This window comes from Capricornis sumatraensis, chromosome 13, assembly GCF_032405125.1.
Source record: "Capricornis sumatraensis isolate serow.1 chromosome 13, serow.2, whole genome shotgun sequence".
Taxonomy (NCBI): Eukaryota; Metazoa; Chordata; class Mammalia; order Artiodactyla; family Bovidae; genus Capricornis; species Capricornis sumatraensis.
The window spans coordinates 28,919,727-28,941,657 of NC_091081.1; the positions used below are offsets into that span (position 1 = coordinate 28,919,727).

The 21,931-nt window shown below is 35.9% G+C and overlaps 1 protein-coding gene across 2 annotated transcripts in view; it reads left to right on the plus strand.

Moving 5' to 3' along the window:
• SESN1 (sestrin 1) overlaps window positions 1-13,296 on the plus strand; it is a 112,946-nt gene extending 99,650 nt beyond the window's left edge. For both annotated transcript variants that reach the window (XM_068984860.1, XM_068984861.1), the window contains exons 4-10: window positions 977-1,159; window positions 3,177-3,419; window positions 5,424-5,571; window positions 7,594-7,706; window positions 10,064-10,254; window positions 11,447-11,591; window positions 12,269-13,296. In XM_068984860.1, the coding sequence (XP_068840961.1) occupies window positions 977-1,159; window positions 3,177-3,419; window positions 5,424-5,571; window positions 7,594-7,706; window positions 10,064-10,254; window positions 11,447-11,591; window positions 12,269-12,355 (1,110 nt within the window). In that variant the 3' untranslated portion in view covers window positions 12,356-13,296. The remainder of the gene's footprint in view (window positions 1-976; window positions 1,160-3,176; window positions 3,420-5,423; window positions 5,572-7,593; window positions 7,707-10,063; window positions 10,255-11,446; window positions 11,592-12,268) is intronic.
• The last annotated feature ends 8,635 nt before the right edge of the window (window positions 13,297-21,931 follow it).

Genomic DNA, 21,931 nt, shown 5'->3' on the forward strand with positions numbered 1-21,931 from the left:
AACATTCAGTGAAAAATTCTTTCTCCCTGCTTTATTAATCTTTTTAAGATATGGTTAATGCTTCAAACACAGGAATAAATACTTATATTCCAGCTTCCAGCTGGATTCCTGTTAAGTAGTACCTAGAAGGCAATGGCACGCCACTCCAGCACTCTTGCCTGGAAAATCCCATGGACGGAGGAGCCTGGTAGGCTGCAGTCCATGGAGTCGCTAAGTCGGACATGACTGAGCAACTTCACTTTCACTTTTATGCATTGGAGAAGGAAATGGCAACCCATTCCAGTGTTCTTGCCTGGAAAATCCCTTGGACGGAGGAGCCTGGTGGGCTGCTGTCTATGGGGCTGCACAGAGTCAGACACGACTGAAGTGACTTAGCAGCAGTAGCAGCAGCAGTATATATTTACACTTTGTTGAGTCCATGGAATTCTCCAGGCCAGAATACTGGAGTGGGCCTTTCCCTTCTCCAGGGGATCTTCCCAACCCAGGGATTGAACCCAGGTCTCCCACATTGTGGGCGGATTCTTTACCAGCTGAGCTACCAGGGAAGCCCTTATTGAGAACCATTTTCTACTAAATAAGAAAATAAAGTAGAAAACAAGATTATTTCACTACTATATAAATAGTTCAGATTGACAAGTGGTTTTTACTCATGTTCAATTTATAAATAATTTCATTATTTTATGGTTGGCATCTTAATTGAAGTTTCTTCTTAATCAGGTTCTGACAGTAGGTATAAAATTTTTCTAAAATTCAAATACTTTTATCAAATATTTTTTGTTCATGGGATATTTTTGAGGTGTTTTCTGTAGCATACATGAATTTGTGAATGTCAAAAACTTCATTTCTGTAGTATATGGAAAATTTGAGAACATACTAATCAAAAAGTTAACTGTTTTGCCCATTGTAAAGAAAAAAGACATGTAGTTGTTCAAGATTTTAATATGTATAGTTAGAATCATTTTTTGTTTTCTCTTAGGCTGCAGCAAGACATCAGTGCTCCTATTTAGTGAATCTCCATGTAAATGATTTCCTTCATGTTGGTGGAGACCCCAAGTGGCTTAATGGTTTAGAGAATGCTCCTCAAAAACTACAGAATTTAGGAGAACTTAACAAAGTGTTAGCCCATAGACCTTGGCTTATTACCAAAGAACATATTGAGGTAAGCAGAGAATGTATCTAGGGTGTCTTTTTTATTTTAATTAATAGGCTATTTTTTAAAGCAGTTTCAGGTTTACAGAAAAGTGGCACAGGGAGTTCCCATATTCTACCCACTTCAACCCTCCACCCCCCTACACACACATTGTTTTCTTTATTACTAATTTCTAGTATTAGCTTAGTACATTTGCTTCAATTGATGAATTAATAATGTCTATAATTTACTTTGGGGTTTACTGTGCTATACAGTTCTATGGGTTTTGACAAATGCATAATGTCATGTTATCCACCATTATGGTGTCATACAGAATAGTTCCACTTCCCTAAAAATCTCCTATGCTCCCCCTATTCATCTCTCTCCTTTCCCCCTGCAACTACTACTCCTTTTATTGTCTTTATAGTTTTGCCTTTTCCAGAATGTTATATAGTTGGAGTCATAACTATATAACCTTTACACACTAGCTTCTTTTATTTGTCAGTATGTATTTAAGGTTCCTCCATGACTTGATGGCTCATTTCTTTTTATTGCTGAAAAATACCCCAATGTGTGGATGTAGCACAGTTTGTCCATTCACCTACTGAAGGACATCTTGGTTACTCCCAGTTTTTGGCAATTATGAATAAAACTTCTACAAACATTCACATGCAGGTTTTTTGATGGACATTAGTTTTCAGCTCAGTTGGGTAAATAACTGGGATTGCTGGATTGTATGGTAAGCTTGTGTTCAGTTTTGTAAGAAACTGAAACTGTCTGATGAGGTGGCTGTACCAGTTTGTGTTCCCACCAGCAATGGATGAGCATTGCTGTTGCTTCACATACTTGTCAGCATTTGCTGTTGTCAGTGTTCAGATTTTCGCCATTCTGATGTAAAGTGGAATCTTGTATATCTTTGCAAAATACCATCTTAAACTAGTTTCTTCTGGTTCTGCTTATTGAAAATGTTAAATGCTCGCTTATTCATATCTGACTCTTTGTGACCCTATGGACTAGAGCCCACCAGGTCCTTTTTCCATGGAATTCTCCAGGCAAGAAAACTATAGAGTGGGTAGCCATTCCCTTCCTGACTCAGGGATCGAACCCAGGTCTCCTCTATTCCAGGCAGATTCTTTACTGTCTGATAATAAAGATAATAGAATAAAAGTAGATTGACTTTCTCTAAAAGAATCTGCCACACAGTAGAAATTTTTAAAAATTTCTTTTTTTTTAAAATAATGTATTGGCCATTCCACAAGGCTTGTGGGATCCTAGTTCCCCAACCAAGGATCAAACCTGCGCCCCCTGCAGTGAAAGTGCAGAGTTCTAACCACTGAACTGCCAGGGAATTCCCTAGAGTAGTTTAGATACTTTTATATAATTGAAGCATCTTATTTTCAAGGAGATATAACATTTGAATATGATTAATGCAATGTCTGTTGTATGTCTAGTAACATAAAATTATACAATACTATGAAATAGATAATGAAGCAGAATGGAAACAGATTTGTAAGACTTTTAAGAATTGTAGACTTTACCTTGAGCATAATTTTTAAAATAAATATAATTTGATGATTTAGACATATTCAGAGTCAAGTTGTTCAAATCACTATCTTAAAAATTCCTTGAGGAAGCCCGATATCAAAGAAAAACAGGCATATTTTCCATAGTAGCTTCTACTTTAAACTCAAATTTATTGCATTTGGTTTGAGACTTCACACTAACAACATAGTTAATGCATTCATAATCCATTGTCTGAAACACAGCAACTGCCTTAAAATGTATTCTACTGCATTTTTAAATTGATTTTAGATAATCAAAATAATAATGAATTAGTTATTATCAGATTATGTTAAGCTCAATTTTTGAATATATATTCATAAAAATTAGCAAATTCTGAGTTCTACATGCCTCAAATTGTCACTTTATCCTAAGTTTTATATAGTAACTAATCCTGTTTTCAATAGATTAAATACCAAGATGAACTATATTCTTTCACCAACACCATACCCCAGTATGAAAATATATTCTCATTTTTTCCCCCAAGGGACTTTTAAAAGCTGAAGAGCATAGCTGGTCCCTTGCAGAACTGGTACATGCAGTAGTTCTCCTCACACACTATCATTCTCTTGCCTCGTTCACATTTGGCTGTGGGATCAGCCCAGAGATTCACTGTGACGGCGGCCACACATTCAGACCGCCTTCTGTTAGTAACTACTGCGTCTGTGACATCACAAACGGCAATCACAGTGTGGATGAGATGCAGGTCAACTCAGCAGGCAATGTTTCGGTAAGTATCTGTTTGTTACAGGATTGTCGTAAGACTAATCACAGTAATTGCTGTTGTATTATTTTTTTACTTGGCTTTTAGGAAAATTTACCCTGTTAAGTCCTTTTAAAAAGGTATTAGCCCCCCCCCCACCCCCCCCCACCCCCATCTATTCATTCAGCAAGTATTTGACTGCCTCCAAATGCTGAGCATTATAGTGTCTGATGCTAAGGGACATATATAAAATTATATGACATATATATAATTATAAGACCCTCCAGGAGACTACATTCGAATAACTTCAGGATTGGAAGCCACCAGGATGCGCCAGAGCCAGCCAGTATTGAATGGCTACTGAATGTGAGATACGGGAAGACTGAGGAAAGAGGAACTTGATGATACAAACTGCCTGCTGCTGATCACATCCCATTCTTCCCTTTTGCACGAAAGAAACAGGCTGTCATCTCAATTGTTTCTCTTTTAGAAGAGTTAATCGGCTTTGATCTGGGATTTCTCCTTTTAAAATACTTCTTCATGTTTTAACTTCTCACAGATATATACAGAAGTGAATGTAAATTTATTAAAATGCTTTTACCTCTATTCCTTCTCTTCTCTGGCATTTATATTTTCTCAGCTTTGTTATTCCTTGGAAAACAGATCACAATGAGTTGAATTTTCTATGAGCAAGTTTTAACTCCTATATATGTGTCAAAATTCCCTCTGCATTCTTCAGCTGTAGTGAAAGAGCAAGGGTTTATATTTCCGGATAGAAACAACATTACAGCCTCTCAATACTTTGTACAGATTTTCTCAGTTTTATTATTACTTTAAGACAGATTTGGACAGGTTGAATTTATATGTTTGACTTTAACAAACACTTGACTATTAACATATTATTTGACTGTTGGCAAGTTATCTACCCTCCCTGACCCCCCATTCTTTCATTTCTAAATAAAGGTCAAACACAAGGTTATTGCAAAGTTTAAGTGAAATGTCTCTAGAGAGGCAAAAGGCCTAGTACAGTGCTTAGCGTTTATCAGGTACTAAGTAAGAGGTAGCATTTACATATGGTGAGATTAGCACAGGAAGGAAACTCATTTTCCCAAGGTTGATTGCCGAGCTGTGGTGTGCTGATAAGACCCAAGACCATCAGTTTCACCCTCTTTTGAGCTATCTGGATTCATGTGAGAGGCCCACATATGGCCACTAATTATTTATCAAAGTTTAAAGGTTAAAAGATGGACTAAGAGTGAGTACATCAGTTGCTGGGATGCTGAGAATTGGATTCTTTCCCCCCTTTGATTTAGTATGAGGCTAAAGAAGTACTCTTCCTAGTTATCCCTCAATTAAGTGAAATAATATAATTTTTAAAAAAACTTCTCTAGTAGATAAGCTCCCTATCCCGGTGTTAAGTATTTTTAGTAATGAATTTTTTAAGGTATGTACGTTGTTTTTTTAGACATAATACTATTGCACACTTAATAGACTACTGTATAGTATAAATATAACTTTTTATATGCATTGGAAAACCAAAAAAATTCTTGACTTGCTTTGTTAGGATGCTCGCTTTATTCTAATGGTTTAGAACTGAACCCACAATATATCTGAGGTATGCCTGTCTATTGACAATATGCCCAGTGTACAATGTTGATGTAAAACCACTTTATATTTTGTATACCTTATTTGTTTCATTGGGCAAGTAGAAGTGTAACTCAGTTCTGTTTTAAACTGACCGGTAGTGTTAAATTTTAATTTTTAAAACTAAATGACAGTAATAATATCACTATCTTTTGAAATAAAAATTTAAATATTAGAATATGTTCTTAAATTTTTTCTATTTTAAATTTTAAAACTTGTATCTGTATATATGATAGGTCAAAATAATTGGTTTTGATTCATTCATGTGCATTAAAGTTATAAGATCTATTTTTCTTGTATTAAGATGCAAATTCTTATGAGATAGACTTAATAAAATTCATTCCATATTTGACATATGTAACAACCTTAACTGCACTTTTGTTTCAGGTAAGTGATTCCTTCTTTGAGGTTGAAGCCCTCATGGAAAAGATGAAGCAGTTACAGGAATGTCGAGAAGAAGAGGAGGCAAGTCAGGAAGAGATGGCTTCACGTTTTGAAATAGAAAAAAGAGAGAGCATGTTTGTCTTCTCTTCAGGTAAAAGCAAGGATTACATAGTCAATGTCTATTATTTCAAAAAAAAAGCCCAATTTTTAAAGACAATTTAAATAAGTTTTTCTTACTGGAATACAGTTGATTTGCAATGTTGTGTTAGTTTCAAGGGTACAGCAAAATGAATCTGTTACACATATATCCACTTTTAGATTCCTCTCCCATACAGGTCAATAGAGAGTTCTGAGTAGAATTCCCTGTGCTATGCAGTAGGTCCTTATTAGTTATCTGTTTTATATATAGTAGTGTGTATATGTCAATCCCAATCTCCCAATTTATCCCTGCCCCTACCCCCACCTCCCTACCCCGGCTACATCCCAAACCCTTGTAACCACAAGTTTTCTACAACTCCGCATATAAGCTGTATTGTATCATTTGTCTTTTTCTTTCTAACTTCACGTAATATGGTAATCTCCAGGTCCATTCATGTTGTGGCCAATGGCATTGTTTCATTCTTTTTTATGGCTGAATGATAGTCCATTGATATATACACCACATCTCTATCTGCTGCTGTCAGTGGACATTTAGGCTGCTTCCATGTCTTGGCTATTATAAATAGTGCTGCTGTAAACACAGGGGGGCATGGATCTTTTTGAATTATGGTTTTCTCTGGACATACACCTAGGAGTGGGATTGCTGATCAGATGGTAACTCTATTTTTAATTTTTTAAGGAATCTCAGTACTGTTATCTATAGCAACTGCATGAATTTACATTCCCAACAACAGTTTTGTAAAATTTATTGTTTGTAGATTTTTTGATGATGGCCATTCTAACTGAGGTGAGGTGATAACCTCTCTGTTTTGATTTGCATTTCTGTAATAATTAGTGATACTGACTATCTTTTCATGTGTCTATTGGCCATCTATATGTCTTCTTTGGGGAAATGTCTGTTTAGCTCTTCTGCCCATTTTTTTTTCTTTAAAATGAGGAAGTTGCATTCATAAAGGCCTAATAGTACTTCCAGCTTTAAAATTCTATAATTTGTGAAAAGGAGCTACTTATTAGATAACTAACAGCTTAAACCCTTTGTTAGGCCTTTATCAAATGTAACCTATAGGATTTAATAAGTAAGCTAGGTAATTTAAAGGAAAAAAGTTATAGTGTCAATATACTCTGACAATAATACAGTGGAACAAAGAGTACATTGGTTTTAATAACCAGTTTTCTTAATAGCAAAGAAAAAATCAAATTTGTATAAATGGAGGTTTGATGTTAACCTGAGGAGAAAGAAGTCTTTGATTCTATTTACTTGAAACTAAATAATCTCATCAACTCCTAAACATGAAAATAATCTAAAAAGGCTTAGTGAGCCTCTTTCCTGTATTCATTTCAGAATTGTTTCTAGGACCTTTGAACTGTTAGTGTTAGTTGCTCATTTGTGTCCGACTCTTTGAGATCCCCACAGACTATATAGCCCACCAGGCTCCTCTGTTCATGGAATTTCCTAGGCAAGAATACTAGAGTGGGTAGCCATTCCCTTCTCCAAGGGATCCTCATGACCCAGGGATCGAACCCAGGTCTCCTGCATTGCAGGCAGATTCTTTACCGTCTGAGGCATCAGGGAAGCTGTTAAAGAGATCATTTTACATATTGTATGACATTAATATTCAACTAAAAATAGTCCAAATGCTAAAGTTTAGAACACAGCTGATTTGTTAGTACCATAAAGATTATTTCAAAAGGGTATTCATACTCGGAGTACATACTTTTAAGTAGAACTTCACATCTATAAACTAGAGAGGGGACACAGAGGAAGAGAGGATCTGTGAAAGAGTGGAATGAAAAGCACAGTAAATGCAACCATGAGTGTATGTTTTTTAACCTTTATATTCTATTTATTATTAAGCAATTTCTTTATAGTTTTAAGACTTTATTTTAGTTGATATTGGTGACTAAGTATCAGAAAAAGGGTTATCCTATTTTTACTTGTTATAGGTAAAATGAATTTTAACTAGCATCCTGTTTTTGAAAAGCTTTCAGTAGCTTTTTTAAAAAATTATTTCAGATGATGATGAAGTTACACCAGCAAGAGATGTATCACGTCACTTTGAGGATACTAGTTATGGCTATAAGGATTTCTCTAGACATGGAATGCACGTCCCAACATTTCGAGTCCAGGTAAAATCACAACTTGTATGTACATGACTGGTTAGAAATATCTCAATCTGACTTAAAATTAGAAAGAACCATCTGGATTTGAGAACAGAAAGCATTGCAGAGAGAAATAACTTTTCTATGTACATGCAGTTCTTTAGATATATTTATTATATTGTTAAAGTTCATAAATCAGTTGCTCAGAATTCAAAACACATTCACCCATAAAACAAAATTACAATAGTGGTTAGGATCCCAGATGGTATACTAAAACTCAAAGTTCATAATATAACTAAACAGTAAATAGTTGTGTTAGAACCTAGCTAGCATTTATAGCATTGTTTTATAGAGCACCAGTGTTAAAGTGAGGCCATTTCTGTGACAAGAGAAATGTCCTCAACATTTCAGGCATTATGTGTGTGTGGGTAGGAGGAAAGAGGATGAGAAAATCAGAGTGAAACATGTGCTTAAATTAGAACTTTTAGGGACAGCAAATTTGTTTTCTTTTAATTTGGGTGAGTTCTTATAAATCTCATATAAAATAAGTCATAGTGACTACAATAACCTAATTCCCTGGTAAAATATGAACTGAATGTCATTTGAAGCAATGAGAATTTTTGAGTTTCAAATTTAAATCTTGAAGAGGATTTTTATATAAAGATATCTTATTCCAAAATTAAATAATGCCTATGTCTTAGAATAAAGTTTTAGTGAGGTAGGGAGTCAAATTATTGTTGGTAGACCCAGTTTGTTTAGCTCCATAATCATTAACTTTGAAATACACAGTAAAAATTCCCAGTGCAATTCTGTGTATATTGAGTCCATGGAAACTTAGGGACTTTGTCATCCTCCAAGATACCAGGCTCCTTCTCTCTTTTTGCACTGGCAGGAAGCTATGTGCTTTGCAAATATATTGCAGCAGCAGCAATTGATGTATCTTCTAGTTCCAGAATAAAGTTGAGGATCATCAATTAGGAAACATTTATCTATTCTATGCTGTAGTTTTCTAAGACTGCTTCCAATCCATTACTAGACACATAGTGCATTTAAAATGTATTTCTTAAACAGTCTGTTATGAGTTGATAGTTCTAACTTTCCCAATTATTGTGAAGGGCTGCTGCTGCTGCTAAGTCGGTTCAGTCATGTCCAACTCTGTGTGACCCCATAGACGGCAGCCAACCAGGCTCCGCCGTACCTGGGATTCTCCAGGCAAGAACGCTGGAATGGGTTGCCATTTCCTTCTCCAATGCATAAAAGTGAAAGTGAAGTCGCTCAGTTGTGTCTGACTCGTAGCGACCCCATGGACTGCAGCCTACCAGGCTCCTCCGCCCATGGGATTTTCCAGGCAAGAGTACTGGAGTGGGTTGCCATTGCCTTCTCCAATTGTGAAGGACTAGTATTAAGTAATAACTTTTAGCAGAATTATGAAAATATTTGGGAACTATGAGATTTTTTTTTCTTGGCTCAAGGAACTAACATTATTTTAGGAGGCAAATTAGGCACAGGAAGAAATATAGAATATGTTACTTGGTAGTGAAGTTGTGTCATGAAATATAATAAATTACAATTGGAGAGATCATGTGGACTAGAAAATTTTTTTGGAGGCAGATTAGGATTTGACAGATTTGAATAGTTTAAAAGCATGAGCATTGTAAGCAGAGAAGACTGTAGGCAATAATTGAGCCTAGGTTGAAGGACAGATTGAGGGAAGGTATCATAAACTGGCTGGGCTGCTGAAAGCTTCAAGCAAAGGATTTTTCTGATTAGTTGGAAGTCACTTTAAAATTAATCAGACTTGGAGGTTTTGACCACAGTGATGGCATGATATCAAAGAGGTGTTTTAGGAAAACAAATATGGGAGCAACGTAGAAGTAGAGGCTTATTAAGTTTTGTTTGAGATAGAAAAAAGGAAATGGAGATTTAACATAGGAAAACTAATTAGAAGACTTAACAGAGCTAAGAGGAAGGGGGGTTAGGAGGAAAAAGAATGAGTGATGGATGTGTTGAATTAAAAATTTACAAAATTTGAAGACACTTGAATGCCTGCAGCAATATAAAAGGAGAGTGGCCTCCCAAGACGAGTCATCTCTGAGGCTGACGGGAAACAGTGAGAGAAAGCAGAATACAAGTGGCGTGTGTATAAGGCAGAGATTCCACTGGTTTTTAAACTTGGTGAGTTGCAAATTTTAACTTTTGCCATGTTGCAGTATAGACATTGAAAACATCAAACTGGAATGCAAATGAAACAGAAAGCTAGGGATGTTCTAGAAAGGGAGTGGATTTCAACTGCCAGTAGTCTTACTGCACCACAGAGCAATAGACACAGAACTGTGTTTGACCACATTTTAATTATTCACTTTTGTTCTGTTCTCTGTATTTAGGACTATTGCTGGGAAGACCATGGTTATTCTTTGGTAAATCGTCTTTATCCAGATGTAGGACAGTTGATTGATGAAAAATTTCACATTGCTTACAATCTTACTTATAACACAATGGCAATGCACAAAGATGTTGATACCTCAATGCTCAGACGGGCTATTTGGAACTATATTCACTGCATGTTTGGAATCAGGTTAGTCTGTTTTCTTACGTTTATGAAGAGATATTTTCTTTTAGGGAAATCATTCAGGTGCTTGAAACACGTATGCAGATACACATGTTAATACACTCAGAACCATCCCCTCCCTAAGAGCTTATTTTTATGCTTTTTATGCTTCAGAAACTTGATTTTTTGCAGCTTAGTGTGTTTCCTCTCACCTAGCTAGGCAGGAGGAGGGAGAGTTAGGAACAAGAGTTAAACAACAAGCAAGGTTGGCCAGGAGCATGGAGGAAGAGGCAAAGTTTGTCTCTAAACGTTCATGTGTTTGTATCATTTTTATCTCCTGAAACACTTGTACTTCCGCCTTCGTGGAACTTAGCACTCTTAGAGTGCTCGTCTAAAGAGTACCTACTCCCATGATACTTTATAAAATGCAAAACTTTATCAGTATTATGCTATTTATATACACACACTATACACCACCTTATAACATACACAAACACCCACACTATGGTCCTTCCTAATTATTTTAGCTGTAAAGTCAGACTTTTCTCCTGGTTATTCAATTTTTCAGCAGCCAGGCTATTGACTTTAGACTCCCGAATGGTTTTATTATGGACCAACTTTACAAGAGTTTTCTCCCTTTTCCACTAAAAACCAAATAGGAGACTGAAGATCCTTGGATGTTGTAGAAAGTATTCTCCAGTGGGGCAGAGCAGACACTGGTGCCTACGACCATCCTGGCCTAAAGCAGAATGGCCTAAGTGTAGACACTTTGAGGCCATCTTAGAGACCAGTTCTTTCCTCATCTGACCCCAAGAACTCCTGCTAACATGAGAAAATATTTATTTATACAAGTAGATTATAATTTATATATCATGGGATATATCAATATTATTGTCTAATTTGTTAATTTCTTGATATCAATACTCAAACTGTTTCCCAAATTTGTTCCTCAGTGTGGTTGCTTATTCACGATGGTAAATATATACTGTCACTTTGGCACTAGCAAATTTTTTGTTCATCTCCCTAACTTCTCTATTTCTTACTCCTTTACAGTCATTCATCCACCCCCAATTAAACATTGTAAAGCTCTTATTTTAGGGGACAGCTGCCTATATAAAGAGGAGAAAAGAATATAACATTTACTATTGATGTCTGTACTTCTGTAAGAAAACAGACTATACATCAAAAATATAGTAATTCTCACATTGTCTTTTAACAGATACGATGACTATGACTATGGTGAAATTAACCAGCTATTGGATCGTAGCTTTAAAGTTTATATCAAAACTGTTGTTTGCACTCCTGAAAAGGTTACCAAAAGAATGTATGATAGCTTCTGGAGGCAGTTCAAGCACTCTGAGAAGGTATGTACCTGTTGTGTTTACTCTGTAACTTAGCAGTGGTTCTTACTCTCCTTCACCTAATCTAATGGGTCTCCAGCCCTTTCCATCACCTCTACTAACCCAGAGAAGAACATTCCAGAATAGCTGTCTTAGATATGCCTTGGAAGGGAACCTCATTATGGTTTAAAGCAGGGGTCCCCAACTTGCAGGCCAGGGATTGGTACCTGCTGCCAGATCAGCATGGCATTAGATTAAATGTAACGGGCTTGAATCATCCAGAAATCGGTTCCTAATGCCAAAAAGGTTGGAGACCACTGGTTTAACATAAAAGAAGAAAGACAGGGAGAACAGATCTGCTAGCTAGCCTGTCTTCAAAGCTCAGGCTTAGGAGAAAGAAGAGAATCCTTGAACTGTCTTTACAGAATTACTGAATGATGATTTAGCAAGGAAAATTTATTATTCTAACAAACCTTCAAAGAGAGATGTGATCAAAGATAAGCTCAAAACATATTTCCAAGAAAGATCAGACGGCATTTGGTTTTATAAATTGATACTCTGTTCAACAAACCCAAGACTTGTGTTAAGCTATTCAGTGGTACACATAAAACGTTACTTATATTTGGTGTTTATTAAATGCACTGAAACTGACTGTAAATGCTTATAACCATATCTTAAATAATGTTGTGTTTTATATTCAGGTTCATGTTAATCTGCTTCTTATAGAAGCTAGGATGCAAGCAGAACTCCTTTATGCTCTGAGAGCCATTACTCGCTATATGACCTGACGCCTTTCCTCCATTAAAGATGATGGAACGATCAGCAGATATAGTCTACAGGGGGAAGGTACTCAGCCCCAGGACCAATGGTAGATAAAAGAATTCAAAATCCATTGTGCCATGATTCCTTTAGTTTCTGCTATTTTACTGTGGAAACGCCACTGCTGGCACAAGCAGTGAGTGCTCGGCAGCTTCAAGTTTAGAGCTGTGAAGAAGGGCTGCTGTTCACAGTATTTTGCTTTTTGACAGTACGAGATGCTGTATAACTTTTAATACAGCAAATAGTATCTCTCCAAATCCTGTTGCTTTTATGTTAAAAAAAATAAGATAACAAAAATTGGAGCATGCAAAGAATGGGACTTTGATAATGATGTAAGCTTTTATACATAAAGAATTTTAGATATTGGTGCTGCTATTCCTGCTGGTGGAATGAATAGAGTGGCTGTTCCGGTTAAGCTATTAGTAATAAGGTGAACACTGCTACTATCTGAGCCTACATACGTAAAATTTGTGTGGTTTCAAATTAAACTTACATATATGTGTTAATTTTTTTGCATCTAAAATTACTCACAGCTCAGCAAAGACCATTATGATGGTAACAGCTCATTTTTTTCATATAGTTTTTTTTTAATTGTTATTGGATGATATTAAATTACAGTGGCATTCTTAAAGACTTCTTCAAAAAGCAATCTTACGTGAAAAATGTATAAATTATCTTTTGATGTGCTGTTTCCCAAGGTTCTGTGACACTGGAGGGCAGCTGTCCTGTGTGGTGTTTTTGTTTCCAGCACCGAAGTTATGGGAAATATTATGTAGCTGCTGCTCAGTCCCAGGTGCATTCTGCCCACCTCATGGTCCCCCCTTCAAAGATTGTGCAGCTCCTTAAATAATAAAGCTGGAAAATATTTTTAGTCAGGTTATCAAATTTGATTTACAAAAAATGCTAACTTTGAAATGCAAACAGGCTTGAGAAATGTATTAAGTACATTGTATTCTGGAAGCGTGAATTGCTTTTGAAGTCTGTCAGTATTATTAGTATTTTTCAATAAAAGAATAATTTTTCTCCAATTTTATTTGCTGTCTCAAAAAGTCATGACTTAACAATCAGTCACTATTCTCAGTTTCTATTGATTTTCATTAGCTTTCACACTTAGATAATTCTGTAGTCAGGTGAGACTTATTTAAATGGCAAACTTTTGCAGTCATTTTGAGAGCTACAAAGAAAAGTTTTATCTTGGAAATAACTGATACAGTCCCATGCCTTGTCCATTTTGAACTGAGATGTTTTAGAGATCAATTTTTAAGAATTATTAGAAACAGGTTAAATTAGGGAGTCACTACAGAACAAAAAATGACACTGTCAAACAGTTCTAAATTTAATCAAAGCTTTTTTGATAACTGAGCTCAATAAATGTTTTGATGAGTAACAAGATAGTACCTATAAAATTATAGTGTGGGGTGGGAGCTGGGAGGCATAATGTTGAATGGAGGTGATATAGCTACCTTCATGGCTACATACCCTAGTGAGAAGATAATACTGTCATCTTAGAGAAAAACTGCTTTCAATATATTTTATAAAGAAACATACCAGCCCATTTCTAGTTAGCTTACAATAATATACAAATGGTCTTACCTGTTGAATTTGCATCATGCCTCTGCCCTTTTTTGTTTGCTGCTGGGTTATTTCATCATAGCAATACAGGTGAATCCAACAAATAAGGTTGCATTGGATAAATTTTTACTCATTCTGCTTCTACTCTTTGTTCTTGGCACTTCCTCTTAGAAATACAACATTTCTAATAGAAGAAGTTCTAATCAGGAGTAGGATGATCAAGAAAAACTGAGTTTATTATCATCTTATTCCACTTAGAAATCATGAGATGAAATGAAAATTTTAATGAGTAACAAAGTATGCTTGTACCTAAAGTAATAAAGGCATGCCTGTGACACAAAGTTGATGTTTCAGCACCTCCAATTTAACAGGTGTTTCCTGTTAATGTTTTCTCAAAACAAAACATACAGGGTTTTTAATATTGCTATTTATCTTTGAAACTAATAGTTTCCAAAATAATTGAGGGCAGTAAAATAGAATATGGGATATCAAAACTTTTCCCCACAAGAGGAATTATTTTTCTTAAATAACCATGAATAGGTTTCTCGTTGAGGTTTCCAAGATTCAATTTTTTAGATCACTTTTTTAGTACAAATTAGGGAACTTTTTATCAGGCAATACTCAATTCAGTATCTCTTTAAGAATGAGGTTAAATAATTCTAAACACATTTACCAGTTACTTAATTCCATATAAATACTAGTGATATTTTTAACTTAGAGGAATAAAATCTTAGCTTTTAAATGAATTTTAACAGTTTATTTCAAATTATTTTGATAACAGACCATTGGTAGAAATTTTGTTACATATTTGTGACTGGTGAATATCAAGGGAAAGCAAAGGCAGGTAGAAGGGGAGTGACATTACCTATGATGTACCAGGTCCTTATTCCCAATGGAGATACTGAGCTAACAACAATCTAAGGACCAAATACCTTTGTGAAAACTCTAGAAACCTCTTGGGAAGCTACAGCTCAGGCAAACACAAACCAGGAGGAGACTGCACCAAAAGGTGTGGGAAATTTGGGGCATTTTGCTTGTCCTAACCTGGTGTACAGCATGACAGCAATTGAGAGAAAACTCCTAATTCCCAGTTTCTCCCTCGGGACCAAAAGAAAAAAGGTGAACTTTTGTGTTTGAGGGACTGGATTCTCTCTCATCTGACTTGGAGCACTAGTAGCAGAGGTAGAATGGTTTGGATGCTGGTTGTAGATCACTGAACACAGAAGTGAGCATGGAGGTGCATTAGAACAGCAGGGAATCTACAGTTATGTAGGCAGGTGCAGGGGATCCAAAAGAATACAGATAGATAGGAATAAAACAGAAATTAGAACAGGAAGCTCCTGAGAAGAAACAGGGGCAAGCCTCTTAGGGAAATTAAGACAGCTAAAAGCAGATATTATATCCTGGAATAAAAACATATACACTTGTCCAAAGAAGATACATCCCTGGTAATGGTAGCTATTTTTCAAATGCCCAAATTACAACAAACTTTGCAAGGAGTGTGTATGTGTGTATGTGTGTGCATGCACGCATGCAGGAGAATGTGGCAAAATCCAAAAAACAAATCCCCAGAAACCAACCCTAACACAATGTAGGACTCTGAATTACCCCATGAAGAATTTTAGGGACTTCCCTGGCAGTCTAGTAGTTAAGAAGTCACCTTCCAATGCAGACGGTGCATGCTCAATCCCTGGTAGGGAAGCTAAGATTCCACCTACCTCGGGGCCAAGACCCTCTCCCAAAACATAGAACAGAAGCAGTATTGTAACAAATTCAATAAAACCTTTAAAAAAAAAGACTTTAAGCAACTGTCTTAAAGATGCTCAGTGTACTAAAGAGAGAGAACAAGACTGACATATCAGGAAAATGATGCATGAACAAAATGAGAATATCACCAAAGAGACAGAATAAAAAAGAATCAGATTCTGGAGCTGAATCCTTATTCAGATTCAATAACTGAATAAGGAAAAAATTGACTACAACAGGCAATTTGATCAGATAGAAGAAAGACTTTGGAGAGTTATTGATATTATCAATAATAACCTCAGAGGTTATTTGATATTATCAAGTCAGAGATAAAAATGAAAAGTGAAGAGAGCCTAAGGGACTTGTGGGGACATAAAGTAGGGACTGTGCAGAGCTGTAAAGGAGTGGAGTTTTGTATGCAAATCAACTTATCAAAATAAACTTATAACTTTAACATTTTTAAACTTTATCCCCATGGTAACCACAAAGAAAATCTCTTCAGAATTTACACAAAAAGAAATGAGAAGGAAATCAAATCATGTAACTCCAAAAAAAGGTCAGTGAAACACAAAGGAGGAAGAGGGGGACTGAGGTACAAAAAAGCGACAAATCTTGCAGAAAACAAAATAGCAATATGTCCTTCCCTATTAGTAATTATATCAAATGCAATAAATGGCTTGAATCCCCCAATCAGAAGACTCAGAATGGCTGAATAGATAAAATAGAAAAGAGGATCCAACTATATGCTGTCCGTAAGAAACTAACTTCAGATCTAAGAACACATATAGGCTGAGTGTGAAAGGATAGAAAAAGACATTCCATGCAAATGGTAACCAAAAGAGAGCAGAGGTGGCTATATGAATATCAGAGAAAAGGGTCAGTTCACCAGGAAGATAACAGTTATAAATATAGGCATCAAATATTAACACTCCTAAACATAGGAAGCAAATGTTGATAGAATTGGGGAGAAAAAGATTTGTTATTGTTTAGTAGCTAGGTCATGTCTGACTCTTTGCAATCCCATGAATTATAGCCTGCCAGGCTCCTCTGTCCATGGGATTTCCCAGGCAAGAATACTGGAGTGGGTTGGCATGTCCTTTTCCAGGGGATCTTCCTACCCCAAGAATCAAACCCACATATCATGCATTGGCAGGCAGATTCTTTACCACTGAGCCACCAGGGAAGCCCAGGAAATAGACAGCAACTCAATAATAGTAAGAGATTCAATATCCACTTCCAGGGACTTCCCTGGTGGTCCAGTGGTTAAGAACACTCCTTGCAATGCAGAAAACACAGGTTTGATCCTTGGTTGGGGCACTAAGATCACACATGCCACAGAGCAACTAAGACTGCATGCTGCAGCTACTGAACACATGCACCCAGGAGTCCATGCACCACAACTAGAGCCTACATTGACCTCATGACCTTTGCCATGGGCGGAGTTCCTCACGCTGGCCCCCGGCACCACATGACACAACAAAGATCCTGCATGCACGCAATGCACCCAAATAAGTATCTTTTAAAATACTCACTTCCAAAAATGAATAGAACCAACATAAATAAGGAAAAAGAGGACTTGAACACTACAGACTAGTTGAATCTATCAGACATATGCAGAAAATTCCAACAATAGGATATACAGTCTTCTCAAGGGCACATGGAACATTCTCCAGGATTGCCACATATTAAGCCATAAAACAAGCCTTAACAAATTTTAAAAGACTGAAGTCATACAAAGTATCGTTTCTGATCATAATGGAATGAACCTAACAATCAATTGCAGAAAGAAAAGCTGGAGAGTCCGCAAGTATGTAGAAATGAAACAGCATACTCTTAAAAGGCCACTGCAAAGAAATTACAAATGGACTTAGAATATATCTTGAGATAAAAACACAACACACCAATATTTATAGATGCTGTGCTAAGAGGTTTATAGCTATAAACTCTTAGATTATAAAACCAAAGACAATCTCAAACCAACATTGTAACTTCATTTGTCAAGGAACTAGACAGAACAGTCCAAACCCAGAGCTAGCAGAAGGTAAAGAAAGATCAAAGCAGAGATAAATAAAAAGCACAATAGAAAAAATACAACAAAATTAAGAGTTGTTTGAAAAGATCAACAAAATTGACAAACCTTTAACTGCATTAAGAAAAAAAATCAGAAATGAAAAATGAGACATTCCCAATCAATATTAAAAAAAAAAGAATAGAGAATACTATACACTGTACATCAACAAATTGGATACCTTAGAAACACACAGCCTACCAAGAAGGAATCATGAAGAAATAGAAAATCTGAAAAGAACTATAACTAGTAAGGAGACTGTAATCAGTAATTAAAAACTCAATAAAGCCCAGGACCAAATGGTTTCACTGAATTATACCAAACATTTAAAGAAAAGTCAACACCAAACTCATCCAAAAAATTGAAGACAAGGGAATGTTTCTAAACTCATTCTATGAGGTCAGCATTATCCTGATAACAAAGCCAAAGCGACTGCAAGAAAACTACAGACCAATATCAATGATGAATATTATTGCAAAAATCCTTAATTCTAGTAAAGAAAAGTCAACAGCACATTTAAAAAATGAAGTGGGGGACTTCCCTGGCGGTTCAGTGGTTAAAGAATCTGCCTTCCAATGCAGGGGATGTGGGTTCAATCCCTGGTTGGAGAACTAAGATCCCACATGCTAAAGGGCAACTAAGCCTGCATGCTGCAACTAAGACCCAGTGAAGCCAAAAGTAAATAATAAAATACTTTAAAAAAAAAAAATGAAGAGGGATATATTCCTGAAATGCAAGTATATATATTCCATTTATAAAAATTGATCAGTGTAATATACCACAATAACAGAATGAAAGGTGAGAAAACAAACACATGATCATATCAGTTGATGTAGAAAAATTATTTGGCATAATTCAGTAGCCTTTTCATGATTAAAAAAAAAGTACTCAACAAACCAGAAGTAGAAGGAAACCATCTCAGTGTAATAAAGGCCATATGTGAAAAGCACATAGCTAATACCATACTCTGTGAAAGATAAACTGCTTCCTCTAAGATCAGGAACAAGAGAAAAATATCAGCTCTCACCACTCATAGTATACCAGAAGTCCTACCTAAGCAATTAGGCAAGAAAATGAAAAAAACATCCAAATTAGAAAGGAAATGTAAAATTATATATCTGTATGCAAATAACATGGTCTCATATTAGAAAACCCCAAAGATTCCACACCAAAAAACAAAAGCAAAAAAATCCTGTTGGAACTATAACAGTCAATACAGAAAGATCAGTTGCATTTTTATATACTAACAGCAATCAAGTAAGAAAACTAAGGCAACAGTAGCATCAAAAAGAATAAAATACTTGAAATAAATTTAACCAAAGGAGTTGAAAGACTTGAGAATGAAAACTACAAAACATAACTATAAGAAAATAAAGAAGACACAAACAAATGAAAGACATCCTGTGTTCACAGACTGGAATTCTTCATTCATATTGTTAAGATGTCAATACTACCTAAAGCAATCTACAAATTCAATGCCTTTTTCTCCTGCAGAAATAGAAAAATCCATCCAAAAATTCACGTGGGGTCTCAAAAGACTCAAAATAGCCAAAACAATCCTGAATAAGAAGAGAGTCGTAAGTCTCACAATGTCCTAATTTCAAAACATTTTCCAAAGCTACATTATCAAAACAGTATGGTACTTGCATAGACATACACCCAGAAATAAGCCTTCATGATCTTCAATAAGGATGCCAGGACTATTCGATGAGAAAAGAACTGTCTGGGAAAACTAGATATTCACATGCAGAAGAATGAAGTTAGACCTTTATTTTAGAAACATATACAAAAATTAACTAAAATGGATTAAAGACCTAAGTGTAAGAACTAAAACTATAAAGCTCCTAGAAGAAAAGATAGGCAGTATAGCTTCAGGATGCTGGATTTGGCAATGATTTATTGGACATAATACCAAAAGGCAAAAGAAAAAAATAGACAAATAGAACTACATCAAATTTACTTCTGTGCATCAAATGGCATGAAAGTGAAAGTCACTCAGTCGTGTGTGACTCTTTGCGACCCCACAGACTATACAGTCCATGGGATTCTCCAGGCCAGAATACTGGAGTAGGTAGCCTTTCCCTTCTCCAGGGGATCTTCCCAAACCGGGGACTAAACCAGGTCTCCTGCATTGCAGGTGGATTCTTTACCAGCTGAGTCACAAGGGAAGCCCAAGAATGCTGGAGTCCTATCCCTTCTCCAGGGGATCTTCCCGACCCAGGAATCAAACCGGGTCCCCTGCACTGCAGGCAGATTCTTTACCAACTGAGCTATCAGGGAAGCCCAAAGGGCATGATCAACAGTTAAAAAAAAAAAAAAAGTAACCTACAAAATGGGAGAAAATATTTGTTAATCATGTACTTGATAAAGTCTTAATATCCAAAATATATAAATAATTCCTTTAAATCAATGACTACCACAAAAAAAAAGCTTGATTAAAAAATAGATATCTTAGAGTTTTCAGAATATAGGTCTTTTGGCTCCTTAGATAGGTTTATTCCTAGGTACATTATTCTTTTTGATGTGATAGTATATGGAACTGTTTCCTTAACTTCTTTGTCTGTTGACTTTCTACCTTTACTATATGTTTGCCTCTACTTGTGAACTTCTTTGTTTCATAATTTTCTTGATTTTAGATGTGGTCTTAAATATCGTTTGGCCGCACTGGATCTTAGTTGCAGCATGCAGGATCTTCAGTTGCAGCATGTGAACTCTCAGTTGCAGCATGTGGGATCTAGCTCCCTGACCAGGGACTGAACCCAGGTTCCCAGCCATTGGGAGTGCAGAGTCTTAGCCACTGGATCACCAGGGAGGTTCCTTGATGTAACCTCTTCTATTTAAAGAAGTTCCTTTAGAATTTGTCATAAAGCTGGTTTGGTCATGCTGAATTCTTTAAGCTTTTGCTTGTCTGTAAAGCTTTTGATTTTGTAAACCTTTTATGGAAAAACCCAAATGAGCTTTTTGGCTAACCCAATACCATACCTGTACTCCATAAACAGTAAGATGCTAATGAAAGAAGTTGAAGATGACACAGATGGAAAGATATACCATATTCTTGGGTTGGAAGAATCAATATTATAGAATGACCATAGTAACCAAGACAGTCTATAGATTCAATGCAATCCCTTTCAAATTACCAACAGCATTTTTCACACAACTAGAACAAAAATTTTTTAATTTCTATGGAAACACAAAAGACTCCAATAACCAAAGCAATCCTGAGAAAGAAAAATGGAGCTGGAGAAATCACTCTCTGACTTTAAACTATATTACAAAGCTACATTAATCAAAGCACTATGGTACTGGCACAAAAACAGACACACAGACCAATGGAACAGAATAGAAAGCCCAGAAATAAATGCTAACATCTATAGTCAATTAACATACAACAAAGGAGGCAAGAATATACAATAGAGAAGAGACAGTCTCTTCAACAAGTGGTGCTGTGAAAACTGGACCTAAGCTACATGTAAAAAAGCTACATGTAAAAAAAAATTTTAAACATTTTTTAACACTATTGACAAAAATAAACTCAAAATGGATTAAAGACGTAATGTCAGACCTAAATGTAAGACTGGATACTATAAAACTCCTAGAGGAAAATCGCAGCAATATTTTTTAATCCCTCTCCTACAGTAATGGAAATAAACAAATGGGAAACAGTTAAATTTAAAAACTTTTGCAGAGCAAAGGAAATTATAAACAAAACAAAAAGTTAACCCATGGAATGAAAAAAAATATTTGCAAATGATGTGACAACAAGAGATTAATTTCCAAAATATACAAACAACTCATACAGCTTAGTGGCTCAGGAAACTCAAATAGAGCTCTGTATCAACCTAAAGGGGTGGGATGGGAGGGAGACGGGAGGGAGTTTCAAAAGGGAAGGGATATATGTAAACGTACGGCTGACTCATGTTGAGGTTTGACAGAAGACAGCAATATTCTGTAAAGCAATTATCTTGTAATAAAAAATAAATAAATAAACAGCTCAATCTATTTAGAAGCCTTAAATGGACACTTCTCCAAAGAAGATATACAGATGGCCAACAGGCATATGAAAAGATGCTTAACATCACTAATTATTAGAGCAGTTGAAATCAAAACTAAAGTGAGGTATCACCTCACTCCAATCAGAATGGCCATCATCAAAAAGTGA